General features: G+C 38.2%; 1 protein-coding gene across 1 annotated transcript in view; it reads left to right on the top strand.

Moving 5' to 3' along the window:
• Nucleotides 1–7,153, top strand: part of AEBP2 (AE binding protein 2) — a 43,317-nt gene extending 36,164 nt beyond the window's left edge. The window contains exons 6-8 of the mRNA XM_014256009.2: nt 449–516; nt 3,312–3,425; nt 5,038–7,153. Coding sequence (XP_014111484.2) covers nt 449–516; nt 3,312–3,425; nt 5,038–5,068 — 213 coding nt within the window. The 3' untranslated portion in view covers nt 5,069–7,153. The remainder of the gene's footprint in view (nt 1–448; nt 517–3,311; nt 3,426–5,037) is intronic.
• Nucleotides 7,154–22,860: the final 15,707 nt, after the last annotated feature.

Here is a 22,860-nt window from a genome sequence, read left to right on the forward strand (position 1 = left end):
AGTATATTGAAACCTTGTAAGACAGTAAATGGATACAGTGAGATGAATACCAATTTACAGTGTGAAATTGTTTTCTTTTTCCAGAAGAGGTCAGCAAAACTCCATGTCTGATTTGAGACAACTTTGATGCATGTTTCCTTTGAATTTCCATTTTGTTTCTGGGACAGTGCAGGAAATGTAGAGAGTATAATAAGAATATTTCCAAATAAAGCTGTATTAAGTCTACATCTTCTGGCTGAATTGTGGTTTTCACTTAAAAACTTAAATGGACTTAAGTTCTTTGCAGAGCAAGTTTAAGTCTTCAGAGCATATTTATTGCAGGCACACAACTTGCAAGGGGTATAACAGTTTGCTTTCTGTGAATGTCTAGTAGGACATGAGGAACAACAACTTCTGAGTAAAAAAATCTGTCATTTTGGTTTTAAGTATGATTTTGTAATTATTATAGGTAATAGCTAAAAGAAAAGAAGATTCTGGCAAAATAAAACTCTTGCTTCATTGGACACCAGAGGACATGTGAGTATATTGATATGATTGATATATTGATTGAATGAGGACATGTGAGGTAGTGATATGTTTTCAGTGGGGGAGGATTTACAGTGGGATTAATGAATTGTTACTAAATTATTTTGTGCCTTTGAATATTTGAGTTAAAGTTAATATTTTAAAAATGCTTTTCAAAAAGTAATTTAGAAGTTGAGAAATTAATAAACAATTAATTTGATTTTCACTTTGACTTTCAGATCTTTGGGCTCTAATACCAGTTCAGTTAAATTTGTATCTGTATTTTTAATGCATTTTGTCACAAGTTTCAATTCATCATGAGAGACAACAGCTAAAATATTCTTATAAAATAGGCAGTTTTTTGATTCCTTTTAGGACAGATGATAGTACTATATCTAACAGCATTCTGAAATTATTATTTTTAAAATGTTACAGATGAAGACAATTTTATTTTGAGCTAAGCATTAAGAAGTATGCAACACTGGGAAGATGAAAAATAGAGTAATATTTTTGTAATACAGAGTCAAATGAGTTTTTTGCTCATGCAGATGAATTCAGTATTAGAATCTCTGCAGTGGAGAAGACAGGTTGTTCAGTAATGTCAAGGCATTCCCTGTCGAGATGAAAAACGAGGGATGGGACCACCATGCTTTGAGATGATTTGTTGCTCAAGTAGCCAGATAAGATGTCAGTCTGAAGGGGTGAGATTTAGAGAGGAGCAACAAGTCAGCCATAGCTCAAGGTAGTCATGGGTTTCTTCTTCACACAGCAATATAGAACATTTTGGTCCAATAGACAGTTAACATGGACCTAGTTTTTATTTAATGACCTATTACCTTTGCTTAATTTTGCTGCACCGCGTCTGTCTCTTAGCCAATAAGCTGACAGGTCATGTACTCGTACACACACCTCTGTTACAGCTTCTAAATCCCTAACCTGCCTTATAAGTCACATTATTACAGCTCAAACCTCCAACTATTTTATTTCATATAATTTCTTACTTACTCAAAACATATTCTTTCTTACCACTATAGGGACATAAGTTTATTTTTAAGTTGATTTTTTACCTAATGTTTCTGTACCTTTATCATTACATTAACCCAAGCTCTTTCCAAGGCTGCAGATTGAACCCTTCAGCATCTGTAGAATTTTCCATTTTTCCATTTCCCACAATTCCCAATGGACTTTAGATTTGGTTGGTCAGATCAGAGGAGTAATGTGTTTTATATTGCTGTTTGTTGCATATTGGTTGGGTTAGATAGGTTAGATAGTGTGTATTTCAGGCACTGAATGATGTAGTTTTGAATTACTGAGTTTTCAGTTCATCTTGATTGATTCCATGAGAGCAGAGGAGATGCCAAGGTGTCCTGGCACACGCCGTCAGTCTGTTTTACACTGTCAGGGTACTCATGCTTCAGGAAGTGAAATGCACTCATGGTGATTCCTTTCCACTCCACTGAGCTGTTCATCAGCCTTCCCCATGGAGCTGGCAGTAATGACTTAGCTTCTACAGAGTCCTCTTGAGAAACTGTAGAAGTTGTCCAGGATATCCATATGTTTAGGGTTTTGGTCATGAAAAATAGATACAAGTCTTTAAGTTGTTTCCTCTACAAGAGGAAAATAACTTCTTGTGGGCTAGGAGGGTGGGGGGGTATTTTGTTGGTTTTGGTTTTTGTTAAGAGCAGGAATTTATTTTTGGTGTCAGTAAATCAGATTGCTAAGTTGTCTTTCTGTATATTTCAAATCTCTGCATGTGGAAAGTTTTCTTTTTTGCTGTTTGTATCTTGAGCATACAGTTGCTACTGGAAATGTCTTCCTAATGTTGGTTGTTCAAAAAGTGATTTTTGGCTTTATTTAAAAAACTTCCCTGTTGTTTTTCCACCTTTCATGATTCATGAGACTTAGTGAATAAATGGATTGCCTGCTGGGTCGTTCTCCCTCCCCCTCTGCCCTGTTGTTTCTTCTTTTTTTTTCTTCCTCCATCTGAAAGGATTAATTGAAGAAACTCCTTTTCCTGCTGGGTTAGAGGTTCTGGGTTTCATTTCATATTTTGAATAGTTTACCCAAAAAATTGAATTTGAGTTGCAGCTAACTTTCACGCCAAGTGAAATCTGCAAAATACAGATTCGGTGAAATAATTTGCAAAAGTCTGTGAAATTTGGCTTTTCAGAGAAGGAGCCATCACATTTACTTTTAAGTGCTGGGCTTCTCAATTTGAAACCTGTTTCAAAGACTTAGGCACCTTAATTACAAAATCCTCCCCCAACCTGAAGTTAATCTTTGGCTTCTGGGACACATAAAAAAATTTTAAAACCCCACCAAAAACCCAAAGAAGAGGATAACAATTATCTTCAGCAAAGTTGGAGCATTTTGTCTTTGAAGCTTTTTGAGCTAGGAGGAAGCAAATTAGTGTAAAAAAGCTCAGTGTCTGCAGTATATTCTCTCCTTTAATTGAACAGAATCAAAGAATTTTTACCTAGTAAAATAAATTATTTTCAAAGGTCTGGTTGTTTTTTCACATTAAAGTTTTACAGTGGAGAATATAGTGCCATTATCATTGTACACTTGGAATATGTTTCTGGAATAATCTAAATTCTGTTCAGTGTCTTCTTTTCAAACTGCGAACCTGAAAAACTTCAAAATATAATGTGTAAAGATTGGCTGCCTTTCCTCACTTTGGTGAAGATGCTTTTTCAACCAGGGAAATGTGAAAATTGCTTCATATGTACTAGTTTACTACATAATTTTATGGTAAGAAAAATAGTTGATCTTTTTTGAATATTTTTATTTTATTTATTTATTCATAGTCTGCCTGATGTGTGGGTAAATGAAAGTGAGCGACATCAGTTAAAAACTAAAGTAGTTCACTTATCAAAACTACCAAAAGATACTGCCTTGCTTCTGGACCCAAACATTTACAGGTAATATCTTAATTTTGAAACTTTCTTTACTTGAATGTTATCTTAAGCCTCACTTAACTTTTTGACGTTGGAAAATCAGGATTGCTAATGTATTATACACCAGATCAAGGAGCCTTGGTACTGTAAACGTCCAGGAGTTAAGTTCTGAGGTCTTAAGTTATTTCAGAATTACTTCTTGAACTAAACTCTAGTGACTGAGAAACGGGGAATGTGTGTATTTACCAAGTGTATTTTACTTTTTTGTGCTTGGTGTACAGAAATTCTAGTAAAGGAAGTACATACAGTGGAATCCTGAAAGATCACTTCTGTTAAGATCACATACTGGTTTGTATACCAATTTTTTTAAAGTCCAAATTTATCTTTCCATATTATATTCAGCTGTAATACATGCAGTATTACCTTGAAACTTGTACTTGTATTCAAGTACTGTTACTTTTTTATTACAAGATTCTTTATAGGGGGACAAAAGGGAACAATCCATGTTACTTGTCTTTAAGCTACTTTCACATTTCTGTTTTTAGGCCCCTCAGATTGGCTTCTAATCCATCTGGTTTCTAATAATTTCCTGATTCTCCCCCCCCCACCTCTTTGTTACTGCTCTCCCATGATTGTCAGTACCCACAGTTCTGTGTGTACAGTTTTTAAAGGTAATCTGAAATGCTTCATTCATTCTGAAATTTTGAGCATCCATAGAAACATTTATGTGATTATATTAAAAATCCATGAAAATGGGTTGTGGAAAGAAAGTTTATCATAACAGAAGTTCAGTGTTCCGATGTTTCTTCCTTAACATCTGGTGACCAAGAGTCTCAAGGAGTAAATAAAACACTAATCTGAGGCCTTTCAATGCAATAAGCCTTTCAGTTCACCTTTAATATTCAGTGTATTTCACTAATCAAATTAATGAAAACTTGCTTTACAATATGAAAACCGATCCTACTGTATTTGCTATCTTTGTAAATGTGTTTTAAATACTTGCCTTAGTCTATGAATCATTGCTTTAAGTGGTAAAATCATAAAATGTTATGGCAAGATTGGATTGTGTGTTTTAAAACTGCTTAACACAGTGACTTTTATAGTCTTATTGAGGTGCTAATAATTTTATATTGATTACCTTTACTGAGCTTGACAGATTAGTTTGCTTTGAAAAGAAAAAAGTAACCTTTTAAAATAAAGATTTAATGATTTCTGGATTAAGTCCTTGGAGAAAAATTAGCAAACCTTTCTATCTCTCACAAATAACTTTAAGGTCCCTGCATGTAATGCTGTACTCTATTTTTAGCAATATGGATCAGTCTGTGATTGAAATGAGCTTTTGGGACCAGCTGAGGGAGCTTAATGATATAAATTTAAAAACCAAAACTTTTCAAGAGGAAAAGGTAGTTAAAGAAATTCAGTGGCAGCTATTAATTTCATGCTAAAATGTCATGCTTTAATAGAAAGTTTGAAATAATTATCTGAAATGTACACTTTCGTGAGATCATCTGAAATAGCTCTTGGTTTTAATAAAATGAAAGTAAATTTTATATAGTCATGACTTCATAATGCATTCAGCTGACTGATACATACATCACCAGGTCTTAATGTAAAGCTGTACCATCTTCTTTTACAGAACAATGCCCCAGAAGAGATTGAAGAGGTAAAAACCAAGCAAGTGGGGACACCTGCAGTCTTAGTCACTGACAATGGATTTAGAAATAAAGTTGCACATTAGTCAAATCCCATCTTTTTTTTTTTATTTCTTTTTTTTTCTGTTTGTTTTTTTTTGTTTGGTTGGTTGGTTTTTTGTTAGAGAAATATTTATGCTTAGTGTAAACATTCTGTGAATGAAGTTGATGCTTCCGTGGAATATATTAATATATTACTGTATATCCACATTTTCATGGAATGGTACAGTGGGAGACTGAGCAAACACTCTTCTGGCAACTTAGTGGAACAACTAAAAGGCTTTGCATGCTTGCTTCTTTAAGCTGCTTTTTTCTTTAGTGAATACAGTAGTCTATATTTGATGGAAAGAAAAAGTAACCATCACCATTTCCTCTCAATTCCCAGGAGAACTGTTAACAAGCTATTGGGCTTCCTGTCAATGTTAACTAAATCTAACACATGCCAGACAATAGAACAGCTACCAAGGGATGATCCTGTTGCCCTTTGAGTATGGTGGATAGTAATCATTCGTCCTTTGTAATCTTGTGTCCTTTTGCAGATCCCTAAAATATGTTGGATTATGATGTTGAAACAAATGTTGATGGAATGCTTGTCTTTTCCAGTCAACTCTGAGTACATATAGTACGGTTGCAAGATGTTCAGAGTGTTGCAGTCTGTCTGACCCCTTTGCAGGAGTAGTGTAGTGTGTTAATCAGATCTGCTTTGATGTGATCCATATCAATGGACGGTTTGGAAAACCTCTTTGTAAGCAGTCAGTGTTACTGGTGATTTATTTTGCTTTTTTGACCCGCTAGGATCCCCATTCACTTGTAAAGTATACTTTATTTGGCCTAATGTTTTCTAGATGTAAAGAAAATGGTATTTTTTAAAAAAAAAAAAAATTAATCTAGAAATTCAATCCTTTATGCACCAAAGTTGGCTTTGAAAAGGAAAGTAAAATCATTTTCTTGCTTAATAAGCAAGGAGCCGTGGATTTTTTTTAACTGACAAATAGAGATGCGTCTAACCTGTTAGTCTTTGTATGGAGACAAAAATGTTGCATATAGATAATAGGACATTGCTTGTAAATATTTCAGCAGATTTGTAATATATTTTTATATTATGAAATGTACTGTAGATGTTTTTCTAGAGGCATGAAAGTTAAAATGTATATATTACGGTAGAAATAATATTGAAGGATATTGTAATTCACTAGTGCTGCCAGAAGAATTGTTTAAAAAAAGCACCTTCCTTAACAGTAAAAAAAACCTTCTTTTACATACCTAAGGGACTATGTACTACTGTTAGTATCTGTTGTAAGAACAAAAATGCATTGAACATCCTTCCCAGAAATCTTAGAGGGATGAATAGTACCCATAATTAATTCATGGCACTCCTTTCTAATAGTGAACGCAGAATTAGTTTTTTCCTTACTGTCGGAAGGAACTAATATGTAAAATTTGTATGGATATATGCAGTCAAACTGCAGAGTTAGTCCTCCTTGTTGGGGAGGAATTTACTACAGTGAAACTAATAACCAGCAGTTTTTACACTAAATTTTTATTAAATAGATTAAGACTTAAAGTAACCCTTTGGTTGCAGAAGTGAGCATATCCTAATGTAATACAAATGCATTCTGCATTGGTACTGACATGAGTCTTGCTTACCTCCAGTGGGTTAAAAATGTTACTTATATACACAAAAAAGTAATCTTATCAACGATATGAAGTGCAGATTAAAAGCACCACTAATATAAGATGTTCTGGAATGGTTGTTTAATAAGGGTATTATTCATAAAATCTGTAGTGACGTGACTTTATTTTTGGAAAAAATGCAGTGTTTTGGTTTTTTATTTTTTTTTTGCTTGAGCACTTCACCTACTGCTTTTTCTGTACCTATAAAGTAATCCGTAATCCTTGTTTCTTTTTTTTTTTTAATTTGTTATAAAATTGCCAAATAGAAGTGTTTCAGATATAGTTTGTATTTGTATTTTTTTAATTTTATTGCTTCATGAATTTCTTGTAAGTCATTTATAATTGACAGATGATTGTAGACCTTGCCTGAGTATTTTTTCTAATAAAACAAAGCAAACAAACCTCATAAGCTTCAGAATTGTAAGATTTCAATGGAGATTTCAAAAACAAGCATAAAAAACCCACTGTTTCCTCTGTAAGTTGTAACACACACTGTTACAGAAGGGGGAATTCATGGAGTCAAGTAATGTGGTGGTCATGTAAAATGTGACTTCTCTTGGGTTTGAGAAAATTATTATCTGGTGTTCTCATGGCAGTTTCTGCTTTGGAAGGAAAACTCAGTTTAAATAACAAACATGTGTGAAGAAATGGTTTTATTGGAGTTAATTAAACTTTCCAGTCAAAAGGTAAGTGGAGATTTGGCTGGTTTTTACCTTGTAGTTACTGAAGTGAATTGCTAAATTCTGTTATGTTTGAGCTGTGCTTGAAAGTTGTTTTCATTCTGCAAATTTTGGAGTTACTTGGTGGTGTTTTCTTTGAAATGGCAGTCCTGTTCTCTAAAGCTCTGCTGTAGCTTTTGTGTGTGCCCCTGGGTAGGTTTCACCTTTATCGGAATACCAAGTACGTGGAGCTGCCACAGTGTGCTGGGGGGCACTGATCACTTTGTTCTGAAAATAATCTTATTCTTACTCTTGAGAAGCATTTCTGAAATAATTGGCCTCTCCCCTTTTAAGTAATTCCATGTGCTTTGTTTTGGGATGTTTGGGATGTAACATTTAAAGGTTTGTCCCTGTCTTTCTCAACAACATTTTTTTTCATGTTAGGTTTTCCAGCCATCTACAGATTGCATTCCCTCCCAGCTTGAGTGTTTATTTTTTTTGTAGAGAAATGTCAACTCCTTGAAAGTCACACTTTTCAGGAGTTGCAGTGCACACAAATATCTGTGTTCAGAATCCCATTCTTTTGGAATGTGTTGGCTTGAATTGTACAGTTTTCTAAAATGGAATAACAGGATTTTTGAGTGAGGGCTTGTGTTCTGGTCTTGAAGACCAGCTCTGCCTGTTGCTTAAGAGGATGGAAATTCTTGTATAGGAAAACTTGCTGGCATTTGGGCATAGCACATAGCTGATTGTTTGATAATAGATCTTACTCTGTTTGCTAAATTACCTTAAGAATCTGTTTATTAAAGACAGAGCAAAAGCAAATTGGTATAGTATATTCCTCAAATTACTGTTGGTCTTTCAGATTTTGGCCAAAACGTGCAATAGGTTGCACTGTATTTTCCCTCTATAGTCCATGAAGTAATTATATCAGCCATTTCAAACTGAATTGCACATTAATTATGGACTAGCTTCAGTTGGAACAAACAGTTGAATTGTGTTCAAACATGCATTGTTTTTAATAATCGGAATTCAAGTGGTTGATTTCTGTTCCCTTCAGCTTTTCACTCCTGTGTATGAATTAATTAGTGCAGAAGCCTGGTCTTGTTCAATACCTCAGTCAGAAATTCAGGACTTATTCTCACTTAATGCTTTCTTGCCTTGATATTTTTAATTTGTGAGTGAACCCTTCATAACTATTCCTCTTGTCCTATTAATGTATGACAAGTACAGAAGAAAAAAATTGTGTAGTAGGAAAGTTGGCTTTTAAAAAAGCAGCTGAATCTGTGGCAGCTGTCAGCTATTGTTGTTTTATTTATTCCAAACAAAGAATATTCTGGTAAACTTTGTTGAATCAACTTTTATTAAAAACTCTGTATTATGTTTTGGTGGAGGGGGAGATAAGCACCACCTGCATTAACGTTGTGAGCAACACAAAAACTTGTTTTGCAACCTCAAAGTAGTTCAATTTGTAATTTCTGAAATTATTTAAAAATAGATACCTGTTCTGATATATAGAATCTTACTGTCCTTTTGGGGGTGATAGCAGAATTGGGAGTTACCTGTTGTTATTCACAAGGCTTCAGTGCTGAGCTGTCCTCATGGAGCTCATGCAGTGACCAAGCCCAGGAGTCAATGTTATCTTGGGTGCAGAGGGTGCAGAAGGGGAAAAGGAGATGCTGCTTGTGAGTTTGGTGGCTGTTGGAAGGTTGAGGGTTCATAATACTGTGCTCAGCTCTAGGCTGGCAGGAACTGTGATTTAGAGATCTAGGGCTCATTTCCCCTTCTCTCCCACATACACTCATGCACTTATCTCTTACCTAGAGAAGAGTTAAAATCAGGACACGTCTGATGTCATGATGTAGCTTTACAGTGGAGTGAGGCAATGTAGTTCTTAGAATAAAATTGTGTTGATTACATACAAAAAGTGGGCTGTTGGTTGTCAGCCAGTCGTGGATGAATTCAAGTCCTGCAGTTGTTTGTGAAGATTAATGTGCTGTGATTGATGCTACATTATTTGTTTTTCCTATTTCTAAAACTGGCCCTTTGAACTTTTGTAAGTCCTCCTTGGTAGTAAAGCAACAAATACTAAGTAATATGATAAATCTGTTTATTTCTTCTCAAATGAGAGATAATTGCTGATAACATCCCCTCGGCTTGGCTTGTGTACAGGAGATTTGAGTCCTGTCTGTTGGACGCTGTTCAAAAGAACTGTCAGCTTTTAATATCCTTTCGTCTTGGTGCTTTGCCTGTGTTTGTAGCCTCAGTGGAGGATGAGAGATCCCCACACAGATTTACTGTGAAGAACTGCCTCTGATTTGAGGCAGTCAGTAGTCCTTCTCAATCAAGGACTACTGACTGTCTCAAAGGGTGGGACTTGGAGAAAAAGATAAACTTGGAGACCTTGTGAAGTGATAAGAGTATCCCTTTGGTCAGTTGGGTCAGCTGCCCTGGTTCTGCTATGGGCCCCCCAGCCCACTCCCTGGCAGGGCAGCATGAGAAGCTGACAAGCCCTTGACTGAGTATAAGCTCTTCTCAGCAAAAAGTGAAAGATCAGTGTGATACCAGCACATTTGTCATGCTAAATCCAAAACAGCACTGTACCAGCTACTAAGAAGAAAATGAACACCATCCCAGCTGAAACTAGGACATAGTGCTGGAAATGCAATGCCCCATCCAGCCTCTGAGGTCTCCTTTTTCTCAATATCATTGCTCAGTCATGTTTTTTGGCTCGTTTCATCCATGAAATGTCGTGTCTGCACTCATGTGGCTCAGTGGGATTTGCACAGACATGCAGAGGCTGACCAATGCCTCATTGACTTTAGGAGGACATGGTTACGGATATCTGACTTGTCTACCTCTGTTCAAATCTGTTGTCTGAAACCCAGGTTGTGAAATCATGAGGATCGGAACAGGATGTTGCTCATGATACATTTAAGCCAAAATGGTCAACATGAGCCACTTAAATGTGTCTAGGCACCGAAACAGATGTTTGGATTTACATAATTTCAAGGCCAAAAAATTAGTAAATGTATTGTTTTGGGAGCAAAGTCTTGGAATGTGAGATTCGAGACTGCCCCTAAGCAATAAAAGCATTTTAAACAATTTTAATTTTAAATATTTTGCAGCTTTTACTTACTAGTGAATATGAGGCAGGGACTTGGACCCTGCTTGCTTTTTCTTTCTTCATGTCATAAATATTCTCTTCTAGAGCATGGAAAATAAGTCAATTACACTTAAAACTGTTTATTGCAGGGCAGATGTGTGCATACAGCAACTGTAGCTGAAAGCCCAAGTATTTAATTAGCAGTTGCCTGCAGCTGGATTCTTTCTTTTTAAACAAGTGAGGAGGTAGGAAAGCAGAAAAGGATGTCATGAGACATTCTGCTGACAGTGAGCAAGTTCATGTGTAATTACTTACCAAAAATTTTCCTCTGCCCTTGGAGCCATCATGTGGTGTTGCTGCCTTTTCATTGTGCTGTGCAGTCATCCATGAATTTCCATGTCCTCGCTGCCCAGACACCTGTGCTGCCTCAGTCAAGTAACATTTGATGGGGTTGTGTGGCTTTGAGAAAGGAGGATCATAGATCTGAAGGTTTCTTAATAATCCTGTGCTCATCTGTTAAGTTTTTTTGTAACTGTCCCCTCTACAGTTGTTGAGAGTTTGCCATTGATTTGAAGACTGAAGATTTGTTACAGTCTGAGCTCAGAGTGTGGAAACACTTTGCTCATGGGCAGAGCTGTATGATTTGCTGCTGGAGGTGTAACAAAGGTTCTATAGGTCAAGTCCATAGTGGTGGTAGTTTTGTGTGTTTTATGTCTCATTGACTAGTAACAAATAGCTTTTAAAATGGGCAGGTGCAGATAAATGTTGTATGTATGTTGTAAAAATTTCAGAGAGCTGGTTTGTGGATAAGAGGTGGCCTCTGTCTTAAACTAAACTGCATTTCTTTTTGCTCAGAAGTGAATTGATGTGGAGGAAAAGTGCAAATAAAAGCTTACCTTGGCTGATGCTTTATCTGGGTAATTACTGCAAGCTGTACAAACTGCTCATAGTAGTTACTGATGTATTTCTCTCCTTGGACCCCTTTTTATTTTACTTCTTGGCTAAAATATTTGTCAATTTTAATCATAGAAGGTATTTTCATAATTTAGTAACTATTGCATGCATTCCAGTGGGAGCTGATTTCAGCAGTAGAGGATTCAAAGCTATTTTAAGCTGGAAGACAGTAAATATGAAGTAAATACCCAGACATGCAGCCACACACTGTGCAGTTTACAGAAAGTACAAATGATGTTCCTGTCCCACCCCAGTGTTCTCCCAGGTGCTCAGATCCCACATGTGAACAGTACATTTCCACTGTGTGTGTGTGTTTTAGGACCAACTCTAATTTCACAATGGTCTGTAACCAAAAGGTGGCAGCAGCCTACCACACTAAACTCTGCAGAAACTCATATGTCACTTGGTGCTGAGACTGCTGGAAGTTGCTTTTCTAAACCAGCCTCCTTGTGTGCAGTTTGGGTTGTTGATATAGGATGCAGTTGTGTGTTAACTACAGCTCTCCTCGCTGCTTTTCTGGTTGGTCTGTGTCTCTCAGATGTTGCAGAGGAGAAGAGAAACTGCCTTACCTTTTAATAAAACTGACTCCTAAGACTGAAAATTCTTGAAAGAAGTTGTGTTATTACCCAAATACTGAAAAGATTGAACATTATCACATTTTGTAAAATGTGCCTGGGTAATTATGGTGCTTGAGCACTTTCTTCGATTACGTTTTCATTGCCAGTGATGCCCAAGATTGCACATTTGACCGCATGTTCACTCCTAAAGTGGCATGGCAGGAATTCTGTATTTTTTGTTCAAGTAGGTTGCATATCAAATGTAATTGTTTAGGTAATCGTATTATTGGTGTTTGGGCTTTTTTCCCCTCCCAGAATTAAAAATTGGGTAATTTCAGCATGAGCTAAAAACAAACAGACCCAAACCAAACAACTTTTATGTTCCTTTAAATTGCAAAGCTTTTCAGATTACCATCCACAAAAAATGCTGCTGGAATCAGAACCATGATTTCTCTGTAACTGATTAACCCTTTCACAGGAAAATTAATTTTTTTTGTCTGTAAGATGGGTAACCATGTACAAGGCAGGATTAAAGCAAACTTCCAAAACTCACAGCTGCAGTTGGCCTTAGACTTGTCCAGTAGTATTTGTAGAACTCTGAAAAAAACATTTTTCCAGAAAGTGGTGTTACTTGGTTTGCTTTCTGCTGTATTTCTTGATTGGTCTGAGATCTCTAATGGCTTTTGATGCCCCAACACTTTGCTGTGCATCTGCTGTTTTGTAGCAATGACCTACATAACCTTTATCCTTCAGTAAATGAAGGATGGTGAGACATGATTCTGTTCCCAGTAAGGAAAGGAATTGGTTTGCATCGCTGCATGAGTGGTGCAGGGTAATGCAGTGAGCAGAGTTGTGATATGCCCAGGGAAGTGGGTGATTCACCGTCCTTGGAGGTGTTCAAAAAACATGGATGTATTAGTGGGGACACTTCAGTGATGAACATTGCTGTGTTAACAGGTGGATCTTGGAGAACTTTTCCAACCCTAGCTATTCCATGATTCTGTGATGTGCAGTGTCTCTCTTGTTTATGCTTAAAGCCTGAAATTCAAGCTGACACTTCAAGAACTGTCTTGCATGGCTACATGAGGAAGGACACAGCAGTGGATAAGCTGTGCCTCACATCTAACCCAGGAATTTCAGACCCTGAGCCTTCTCTCATCCCAGACCGTCTGGCTGGTGGTCTCATTGTGTCATTGAGCAGTTGCCTCTGTGGCTTTTTAGGGATTCCAGTAATGTCACTGCCAAGTTTCTGGTGCACTTGTGGTTAGTCTTGGGATCTTTGCACTTTCAGGTAGAGCTCAGCACACTCTGTGCAGTGGGATCATACTTTCCAGTTTCTGGACAACAACGAGGGCTAAAAATACATGAGATTAATGGCAGACAAGTGTGAAACAAAGGTAACCCCTCAATCTAGACTTAAATCTTACTACTGCTATGGCAAGGGGAAGGTGGTAAGAGGGAGGTTTCTTACACAGCCTCTTTTCTCTGCCTGCAGGTCCAGTTCTTGATTTGATGGGGAATAAACATGTGTTTGGGGGAGGGGAAGAGTTGGCAAGCATCTCAGCTATGTAAGAATTTGTTGAGCCAAATTCAGTGTTGTTCTGCTCAGTAGTCATCCAGAATGGGTGCTAAACACTGCCAAAGCAGAAGTATAGAATTTATTTACTTGTTCTGACATAATGTGAAAGGCAAGGGATGATTATGAATCTAGAAATAATGGGATGGGGTAAATGAGTCACAGCTGAAAACTGGACTGAGATGTTCTGAGGGATTTTTTGTAGTGATATAATTGTGGTTTTTTCCACTTTTGTGCAAGGTAAGTTGTTTTCAAATGATCCATGTGGGTTTGAGGTTTTTTTGATATTGGCAAGGTGCTCAACAGAAGTTGCAGAAGAAATCAGATTGTCTTGTTTGTAATCTACAGTGCAAGCTGTTTTTTATCTACAAGCTTTCTAATCAGCACCTTTGTCTAAGTGGAAGATGCACTTACTCTACATGTGGATTTCCTCCCTGCCCCCAAGAGCAGTGGCATCACCTAATCTTTAGGTTTTGAGTTTTATAACTTGGGCAGCTATTTTGGGTTTGTCCCTGAAATCCCTCCTGAATGTGAGTATGCAAATGCTGAGTAGCAAACTCACAGATTGCCTGTGTGCCACAAAGCCAGAGGTCAGCTCATGTAGGGGGTGATTTGAGTCATAACAACGTCTATTCCATGGTCCTTTGTGTGTTTCTTAGGATGTGCTGTGGACTTTATAGTGAGATCTGTTGTTTTGTGGTTTGCACAGCCAAAAGGAGTGCGTTTTTCCTATTACTTTTTTCTTTTAACAAACAGATCCACTTTTTTGGTTGATGTGTTCTGTACACATGACAGTAATCTGGCACGTGGTGGCGAGTATGTCACTAGATTCTGGCTGCATACTTAGGAAAGGTTCAGGCTTTCATGGAGCTTAGGAAACTCTTGAAATTACATGTCAGTTATTGGTGTATCTTTTTTGTGCACGGTCACCATTTGTTTTCAATTATGGATAACTTTTTCCAAAGCTGATTTCATTCCAAGCAGTGCCTAAGCATGAGGTCAGTGAGGAGAAATGATTTCTTGGGCAGCTTTTATCTTTCCAGTGGTTAATTTATCACTTCTGTAAATAAAAGATAATCTGAACGCTGCATTCTTTTATATTTCATTGTTAAACTTGAGCCGTGCCAAAGAGTAGCGACAGGCAAGATATTTTGCAGTCCTATAAAGAAAAAAAATCGCCAAGTGATAATCCCATTTTTTATTCCAGATGGATGAGGTGATCCATTTCATATCCACCATAATTACAGTTTATGAAGCAGCCAACTCAATACACAAGCTGCCATCTGCACTTCATCAGTTTCTTTTATAACAAGGGACAAAGTTTTTAGCTGTCAGTGGGACAGATGATGTGTCTTTTGAGTGATTGTATATTTTAAAAGTATAAATCCAAAAGTCAACATATCCTGTTCTCATGTGCACTTTCTTCCTCTTTCCTCCTTTGAAGATCAGTTGGCTTCAGTTTGGGAGCTATTTTGTGGTTATACCACAGAAGCAGTGCTGATTTGGTTTTGATTTGGGAGTTTTTTGTTGGTTTGTTTTGTTGGTGGGGTTTTTTGTTTGTTTGTATGTTAGTGTCAGTGGGTTTTTTGGTTTTTTTAACAGAAAAGGGACAAGAAAATAACAAATGGTTCACAGGGATAAAGCATGAAAGGTGCCCTGAAACCTGAGCTTCTTTAGGTTTTCAAACATCATCCCTATCTAGAGGCTTTTTAGGACAAATCTGGGGTGGTGGTAGAACAGAAAAACCATTTCATATGTACCCTCTGTTGGTGTCCAGCAATTTCTTCTTCATGGGTTGTCATGATTCAACATCTCCAATTTTTTTCACTTTTGCCTTGCAGCTGCAAGTCCTCTGTGTTTCCTCCAACTCCCTTTCTCTGAGGCCAGCTGTGCTGTAATTTCCCAAGACACCAGTGGGCACCAGGGCTTTGGAGGCAGAAGACCTGTGTTCTGTTACTGCATGGTTTAATAAACTTAGTGGCAGTGGGATTTTACCTTTTCCTGGTGTTGGCACTCACAGGGACACCTCACCTAAGCATGACGTTTGCCAAAGTTGATGCAATTTGATCCTGAGGTTAACATCAAGTAAGAACGAGGAGAAGGGAGGAGTGAAGGAATATGGTTCTTAAAACCTTTCTCATATTCATAACTGCTTGAAACTTTAATTCTCCTGATTACCACTGAATATAAAAATGTGTTTTCAAGCTGCCCTTCCATTCCAGTTTAAGTGTTACACTATAACAATCAGAAAGGCTCCCTGCTTTTAAAAGTTGTTACAAAAAAGTAGCCACACAAACTTACCAGGTGTTAAAATGCCACAGAAGTGTGATGCGGGGGTTTGTGTCACTTGATGCACAATTGACTTCAAAAATCCATATAAAAAATAGAGACCCAATGCTTTTTGTATTGTTCTGATGGTTTACATCTGATAATTTTTATTTCTGTTGATTTGCATACACAGCTTTTCCCCCTTTATTTTCTAAAATGTTTTGAGGAAAGAAAATCCATTTTGTCTTCAGTCTTCCACAAAGGAAAGGGTACTTTTTGTTGCTGTTCAAACAAGTTTTATCAAGAAGCGACTGAAGAAAATTAGGTCTTTTTCGAAGACAGAGATATAAAATGTATCTGCTGTGTACAAGAACATCTTAACTATTCAGGTTAACCTAATCCTACCCTCATCTGAGTGCTCTGTGATGAATTTGCTGCACAGGTAGTCTCTGAAGATGGACCTCTTTTGTCAGTGCCTCTGGGTCTAAAAGAGTGACTTTTCCCATAATCTTACACTGATGCACAATGTGAATTCCATGCAGTTGATTTTCTGCAGTGGCACCGGGGTTTTTCTTCAGCCAGGTGTATCTGAGAAAGGGCGAGACACCAGACTGGAAAGTGGCTGGGATAAAGATCCCTTTGTGCTTTTTGCACTGACAAGCTCTGGTTTTCTCAGTGCAAAGTCAGCTTATAGTTCTGATGTATTACACCATACCATATTGGATGTGTGGATTCTTTTAAAAATAAAGAACACTTTTAGAGTTAAAAGAGGAAAGAGTAAAGGTCTGCAGCCTAAAGAAATCTCTTGATGTTTTCATCACTGGAGAAATTATCCCTCCCCACCACTAAATGGGGAAATGTGCCCACAAACCATGTTAAAAAGGCAACTTGTCCTGCTGGTAATGCCTTGTTCTGCTTCTCGTTTGTCCTACTAGTCAGGGGACTCTTAGTTCCCTCTGCATGAATTTCTGGTTTTGCTGCATTCCTGGTCTGTTTAATGCTGTTAGATAAACGACCCCAAATGACTCCAGTCTTCTGGACCTGTTCACTATTATTAGCAAGGTTCCATGAGAAATCCAGGGGCTGATGCATTAAGCAAGTCCTTCAGTAAACACAAGTTATCGGAAAGTACTGTTTTAGCAGCAGAGAGTACAGCATGTCTAGGGCTGATGGCTTGAGTTAGCTGTACTAGTATTTCTAAATTAACAAAGTATTCACTGTGCTAAGCCTGTTTTATCAGGCAGCTGCCTTTGAGATGATTACGTGAAAGGAAAAATTTTGTAAGATTTTTTTTCAGCTCAGGCTTTGTTTTCCAGCCCTGAGATAGTGATAGATTAACTAGGCTTAGCCTGGAGTGTGTGTGTAAATGAGAGACAGCAGGCTCTCATGCATGAGTAAGAGTACATGTAGTAATGACCAGCAGGCTGCTCCTGGTTGTAACACAGCAATAAAATATGAGACACTGGAAATTGCATCTGCCTGTAGTAAAACAACTAACCACAAGGTCAAATAAGGTTTGAAAGCAGGCTGCAAAAGAGAAGCTATACTTCAGCATGCTGCTCTGTGAGAAATGTCTGTCCCTCCCTCCCTCTGAGTGCTACTTGCCTCATTGATTGCACTGAAAGCACAACACAGAGCTTTTCTTTGTCTTCAGGTTATTAGAAGGAGGCACAGGCTAAGTGTGTTTGGAAGATGCAGGCACACTAATCCTGCTACAGAGAATTCATGCATCTAACTCAAATTTTGTGCACCTCACCTTATGGCAGGCATCAAGCTCTAACTACTCCTTTTACTGTAGACAAAAGGTGAGGAGCTAGTACAGAATAGTACCTGAAAAGGACACAGTGAGAAACTGGATTAATGTCTTTGAAGTCAGGAGCTAAACTGAGGAGAGTTATTCAGGTAGATGGGTTTCATCACAGCCCCCAGTGAAGTGCTTGTGTGCTATTAAATTGAATATCAGATCTGCTGTATACTACTGGGATTTCCAAAACAGCCATAAATCCTTAAAGCTGTTAACAATTAAAGGTATGGGTCTCTTTTGCTTCACTGTTTAATTGAGTATGGTTGACAGAATAGAGAACTGGGTAATTTGTATTTATTTACAAATAATAATTAACATACATCCATTATCTATACAGAATAGATATGCTGTGCTTATCAGTGTCTTTTCAGCAATTCGATAGCAGCATCCTGTGTATGTCATAATATGGACAAATTCAGAAAATCATTGAGAAATTAAAAAAAAATATGGTTGAAAACTTCACACTACGGGGCAGTCAGCTGTGATACCAAGGAAAACCAAATTTTGTATATTTGACTTTTCATAATTTTTATTTGTTAAGGGGCTGTGGGTTTGTTTGGGTTTGTTTGTTTGTTTTTAATCTATTTTTTTGTTGTTGTTTTAGTTTTGGGTCTTTTAATGACTGTAGTTTAGTGTGGACATCTTATCTACTACTGGGTGCTGTTGAACAGGCCTGTTCCTAAATATGATCAAATTAAGGTAACAGTGTAGCACAGCTTTTTCAGGATTGGAAGTCCACAGCTGCTTTATTTGTTGTGAAGCCTCTTTCCATGAAAACCTTTACTGGAATTTTCCTTTCTCCATCAGTCTGCTGAGTTGCTTTCAGAGAGCCAGAAGCTTCAGTTGTGTGTCAGACTGCTCAACCCCAATCTAGATGTAATCCTTGCTGGTTAGAGTCCATGTTCTTCCTGATTTCTCTGTTTTCTGAAGTGTAAGGTCATTGTTCTGTAAAAAGGAGCAAGGTAGTGCTCTTAAATTAAGGAGATGGCATGAGGTGATGTCTTGGATAGAAAGTTTTTATTTTTCTGGTGGAGTACCAGAAGTTTAATTTTGGGATTTTTTTTTTTTTCTGTGCAGCTTCATTAGTGATGTTTTATGATGTAAGCTCTTGAATGATGTAATTTTATTAATTGCAGCTGATGTAATTGTAAGCAGGTGGCTTTTTGGGAATTTGTGTGGAGGAGAGGCTTTTTTCATAAGCATCTGAGACCTCTGAAATGAGGCCTTTAGATAGGCCAGCACCTGTGGAACAGCAGGATCTTCACAGGATTGTGTGGGTGTGGAAGGCAGAGATGAAAGTGAGATCCACCAGAATTATCTCCCTGATAGATGATAAGTTTAAGCAGCTGAAAGCAATTGTAAGGAAAAGTAGACAAGGTTTGTTCCAGACCAGGGGTACAATGGAAAAGGTGTAATTGGCAGGCTCATGGCATTTAGTCTCACATGAGTTAATGTGAGAGATAAGCTCTATGTTACCCTAAGGGCTGCTCTTAAAAATCCAGCTTAATTTGCAAGTCAAGGTCTGAACATTAAATCTGTTGTTCCTGTTTTATCTGAGTAACTTAATCCACCTTCTGCAATGCTCTGGGATTAGGTTTTGTTCTGTGATGTTACAGTTTTCAGCTGTGCACCATGGTGGTGGGAGGCAAGCCTCTAGCCCTGCAGTGATAAATGTGCTCCAGGGAGCTCTGTAAGTAGGCTTAAAAGAAGGAGTTTGATCCTAAAGCAGCATATGATTTATTCATTTTTAAATGTATCACCAGTTATGCGTGAGACATCAGCAGAGAACTGAGTGTTTAGGATCTGCCTGTGTTCTAGGCTTTGTCAAAGGTGTGGTACAGATTCCAAAAAGAATTGCATGGAATCACAGGCAGAGTTCTCTTGGTGTGAATGTTTGTTCTGACGTTTCTTGGGGATGCTCTGATTTTGGGCTGTCCTGTTGCAGGTGTGGGTTATTCCAGAGAGAACTACAAGCCCTTGTTCAAACGATGTGATAATGAAATGTGAGAGCCCAGCCTGAGCATGAGGATAAGCCTGAGGAAGCGGGATCACTGCAGCCTTTGGCACCTCAGCAACAGCCATTTTTCTGGAGCTTGTGTCAGCAGGAAATGTTTTTCTTTTCCAGAGTATGCCAGGTGTTTGACACTTGCAAAGCTGGAGTAATTGAGATTCTCTAGTGGGGAGCAGGAGAATGTCCTGGCCAATATTATTGTAGGCTTGGATGTTTCAAAAGATAGAAGGGGAAAGTGCCAAAAAGATTCAAAATGCAGTGGGGTATGCCACTTTGCCCAAAGCAAGCTTAAATTTAAATGTCTTCTTTCATTCAGCTCCTTCCTTCTTGAGTACTGCACTTGCTTTCACTCTTGCTCATGTTCAGTTTCTTTTTCCTATCTTTTTGGGAGCTATATCCAGTTTTCATGAGCATGATTTAGTGTTTTCTACTGTCATAAAAATAAGGCTGGTTTACAAATTGGGCCACCCAAGTGTGGACTGTTATGTCAAATAAGATGGTGTGGGAGGTCTGGGCTTGCTGCTTTTGTTTATTTATTTATAGCTTTGGAGGTGAGTACAGTTCCCAGGAGATTGCCAGGGGTCTGTGGAATGGGAAGTTTATTCCAACTCACCTCCAGCTAGTGGATGCAAGCCCAAGAGCTTTGGTTGCTCTTGATCCAACTGTGACTCCAGTTGTTTTTCTTTCAGTCTAGGAATTATTTTTTTTTTTTTTTAGCAGCTCCATGACAATGATACCTCTGTTTCATTCTAACAGGACATGCCAATAATTCCAGTCTTCAGATGCACAAAAGAGGCTTTTCAAGAAAAACAGTTATTCAAGTAGAAATTAGTGTAGGTGTGCAGAAGCCCCAACTGCAGTAGTGTTGTATTGTGGTCTTCTGAATATTGACCTCCTTTGGAGTGCATTTGTCTCCCTGTGCTTCTGTTCAGGATTTGTGACCTTTACTTTTAACCCCAGCACTCTTGACAACAAGCTGGAGAGTCTCTCCTCTGTTGTTCTTTGATTCTTCCTCAAACTTCTTAGGAGTTTTTTTGGTTGGGTTTTTGTTTTTTAATTCCAAGTACTCCAGGGGAACAGGGGTACAGAGAGTGAGATACCAAACAAAACACTACATTCATTATGCACCACCTCCCAGGGTAGTGAGAAGTTTGTACATTCATTCTCTGCTCCAAGAACAGGGTCATGTGTTCCTGTTTGTGCTGCCACAGTGTCTAGAGAAAAGGTGAATATTTGTAAAAAATCTAAAGCCAATAATGACTTCAGCTGTGGCTACAGAAGACATCTGGATAGCAACCACCTACCTAAATATTGCCATTTTCTAATCTGTAGGGTATTTGCATAAAGGTAGTGCAGATCCTGTAGGAGACTTTGCTCCTTCTCTGGCAATGGCTGAAACCCACGTGGGTCATGCTGTGATGTCTAGAACTTCATGGCACCTGAGTTTTGTCACCAAAAATAGTCCCTTGATAACATCTAGGGTTACAGGGGAAGGGTTGTAAAGGAAGAAAGATGGTTGAGGATGGAGGAACACTTCCAGGAACAGAAGGAACCTTCTAGGAACCTTACTAGTGTGATGGATACTCCCCTTGTTGAATAACTTCAGGGCAGCGTTGCCTTTGTGCTGCCAGGTGTTGGTCCCCAGGAGGATATGTAATAAAATATTTTATGTCTCACTTCCCAATGGAGGAATGGCTGTTCATCCTTTCTTTCTCTTCTCCCTGCTCCCAGTGAACTGTCCCTTTCCAAAAGCAGTGTGGTATGTGGGATGTATGAGAAGCTCATGCCAGAACTGATTTGGAAGCATGACCTGTTCTCCTCCATATGAAGATGTAGTATTTGTACCTGACTACTGTTTTTCCATGGTCTGGAGGAGTCTGGTTCCTTTCTCTCTGCTTTTTAACTTTGTTTTCCACAAAACTGGCTGTTTTGTTTCATTTCAGAGGGAGATTCCACAGGAGGAGATTATATCCGTATATGGACATACATGTTTAAATTGAAGATACAGGTACAGGGGTGATTTCATGGCACATATCCTCAGGAATGTTTTTAACTCTGAGCTTCTAGGAAATGCATGTATTCTACAATGACATAGCTAAGACTTACCAGAGAGCAAAATTATTATAACAAACTGTCTATCTGCAGCTACAAGAACAGGTGGTTGGCAGCGTATTACAGTGTGAAACTAAATAAGATAAATTTCTGTTCTCATCTGCTTGTGTCTCAGGTGCTGTGTAAGTTAAGACAATTCTCTCACCTGTTACAGCTCCTTCTCTGTTCATTCACCAGATATCTTCCTGAAATAAAACCAGTGTGTGGGGAGGAAATAATGCACACTCAGACCTTGACTCTCCAAGAGTCAGTAGGAATTTGTCCAGACCTGAGCAAAAGGAGCCACCTTGCTTAGCCCAAGGTGTAGAAATCCGCAATAAGCTGACGTTTGTTCTCTGGTGTGAGGGAATTGCTCAATGGGAACCAGAAGAAAATCAGCTGACGATGGTTTATTCCCATTACAACCATTTATCTAAAGCGGTGTTATCATCTGTGACTGTAACAATCTGGTCTTCTCTTACTAATCTATCTGCTTTTCAGACTTCAGGATTTGTAAATAGTAGTAGAGCTTGGACTTAGTCTGGTTATTGTCTTCCAAACTGTCTCGTGAATGCAGTGGTATAAGCACAGCCTGGTGTTCCTTGTGGCACTAAATCACTGAATGTGACATCTCAGCATTGCTGATTGTCCAAAATGGAGTTGGTTTTTATGACCACAATGTGTTCCAGAGCATTGTGGGGCACCAGCTGGAAAGCTTGTGCACTGTTGAAGATCTCGAGCACTTCTGTGGTCATTTGTGCAGCACAGCTGAAGCACAGCTCCTCAGCAAGTTCTGGTATGCAACCTCTGAAACCATGTCTACTCTCACTGGACACTGCCCAAATATTTTGGGAATTTACTATTCTAGGTGGTTTGTGGAACTCCCTCCATCAGACTTGGGTGGTGTTCTTGGTGTACACATCTCTGTGGGACTGAGCAATTTGTGCTGCTGGATCAGGTAGTCCACATTATCACATTTTTATGCATTATCATCAAATAACCCACATTATCACATCTTTGTGCATTATCATCAGATAATCCACATTGTCACATCTTTGTGCATTATCA

This window comes from Pseudopodoces humilis, chromosome 5, assembly GCF_049639895.1.
Source record: "Pseudopodoces humilis isolate 2021_Gansu_Grassland_sample_001 chromosome 5, ASM4963989v1, whole genome shotgun sequence".
NCBI classification, from domain to species: Eukaryota; Metazoa; Chordata; class Aves; order Passeriformes; family Paridae; genus Pseudopodoces; species Pseudopodoces humilis.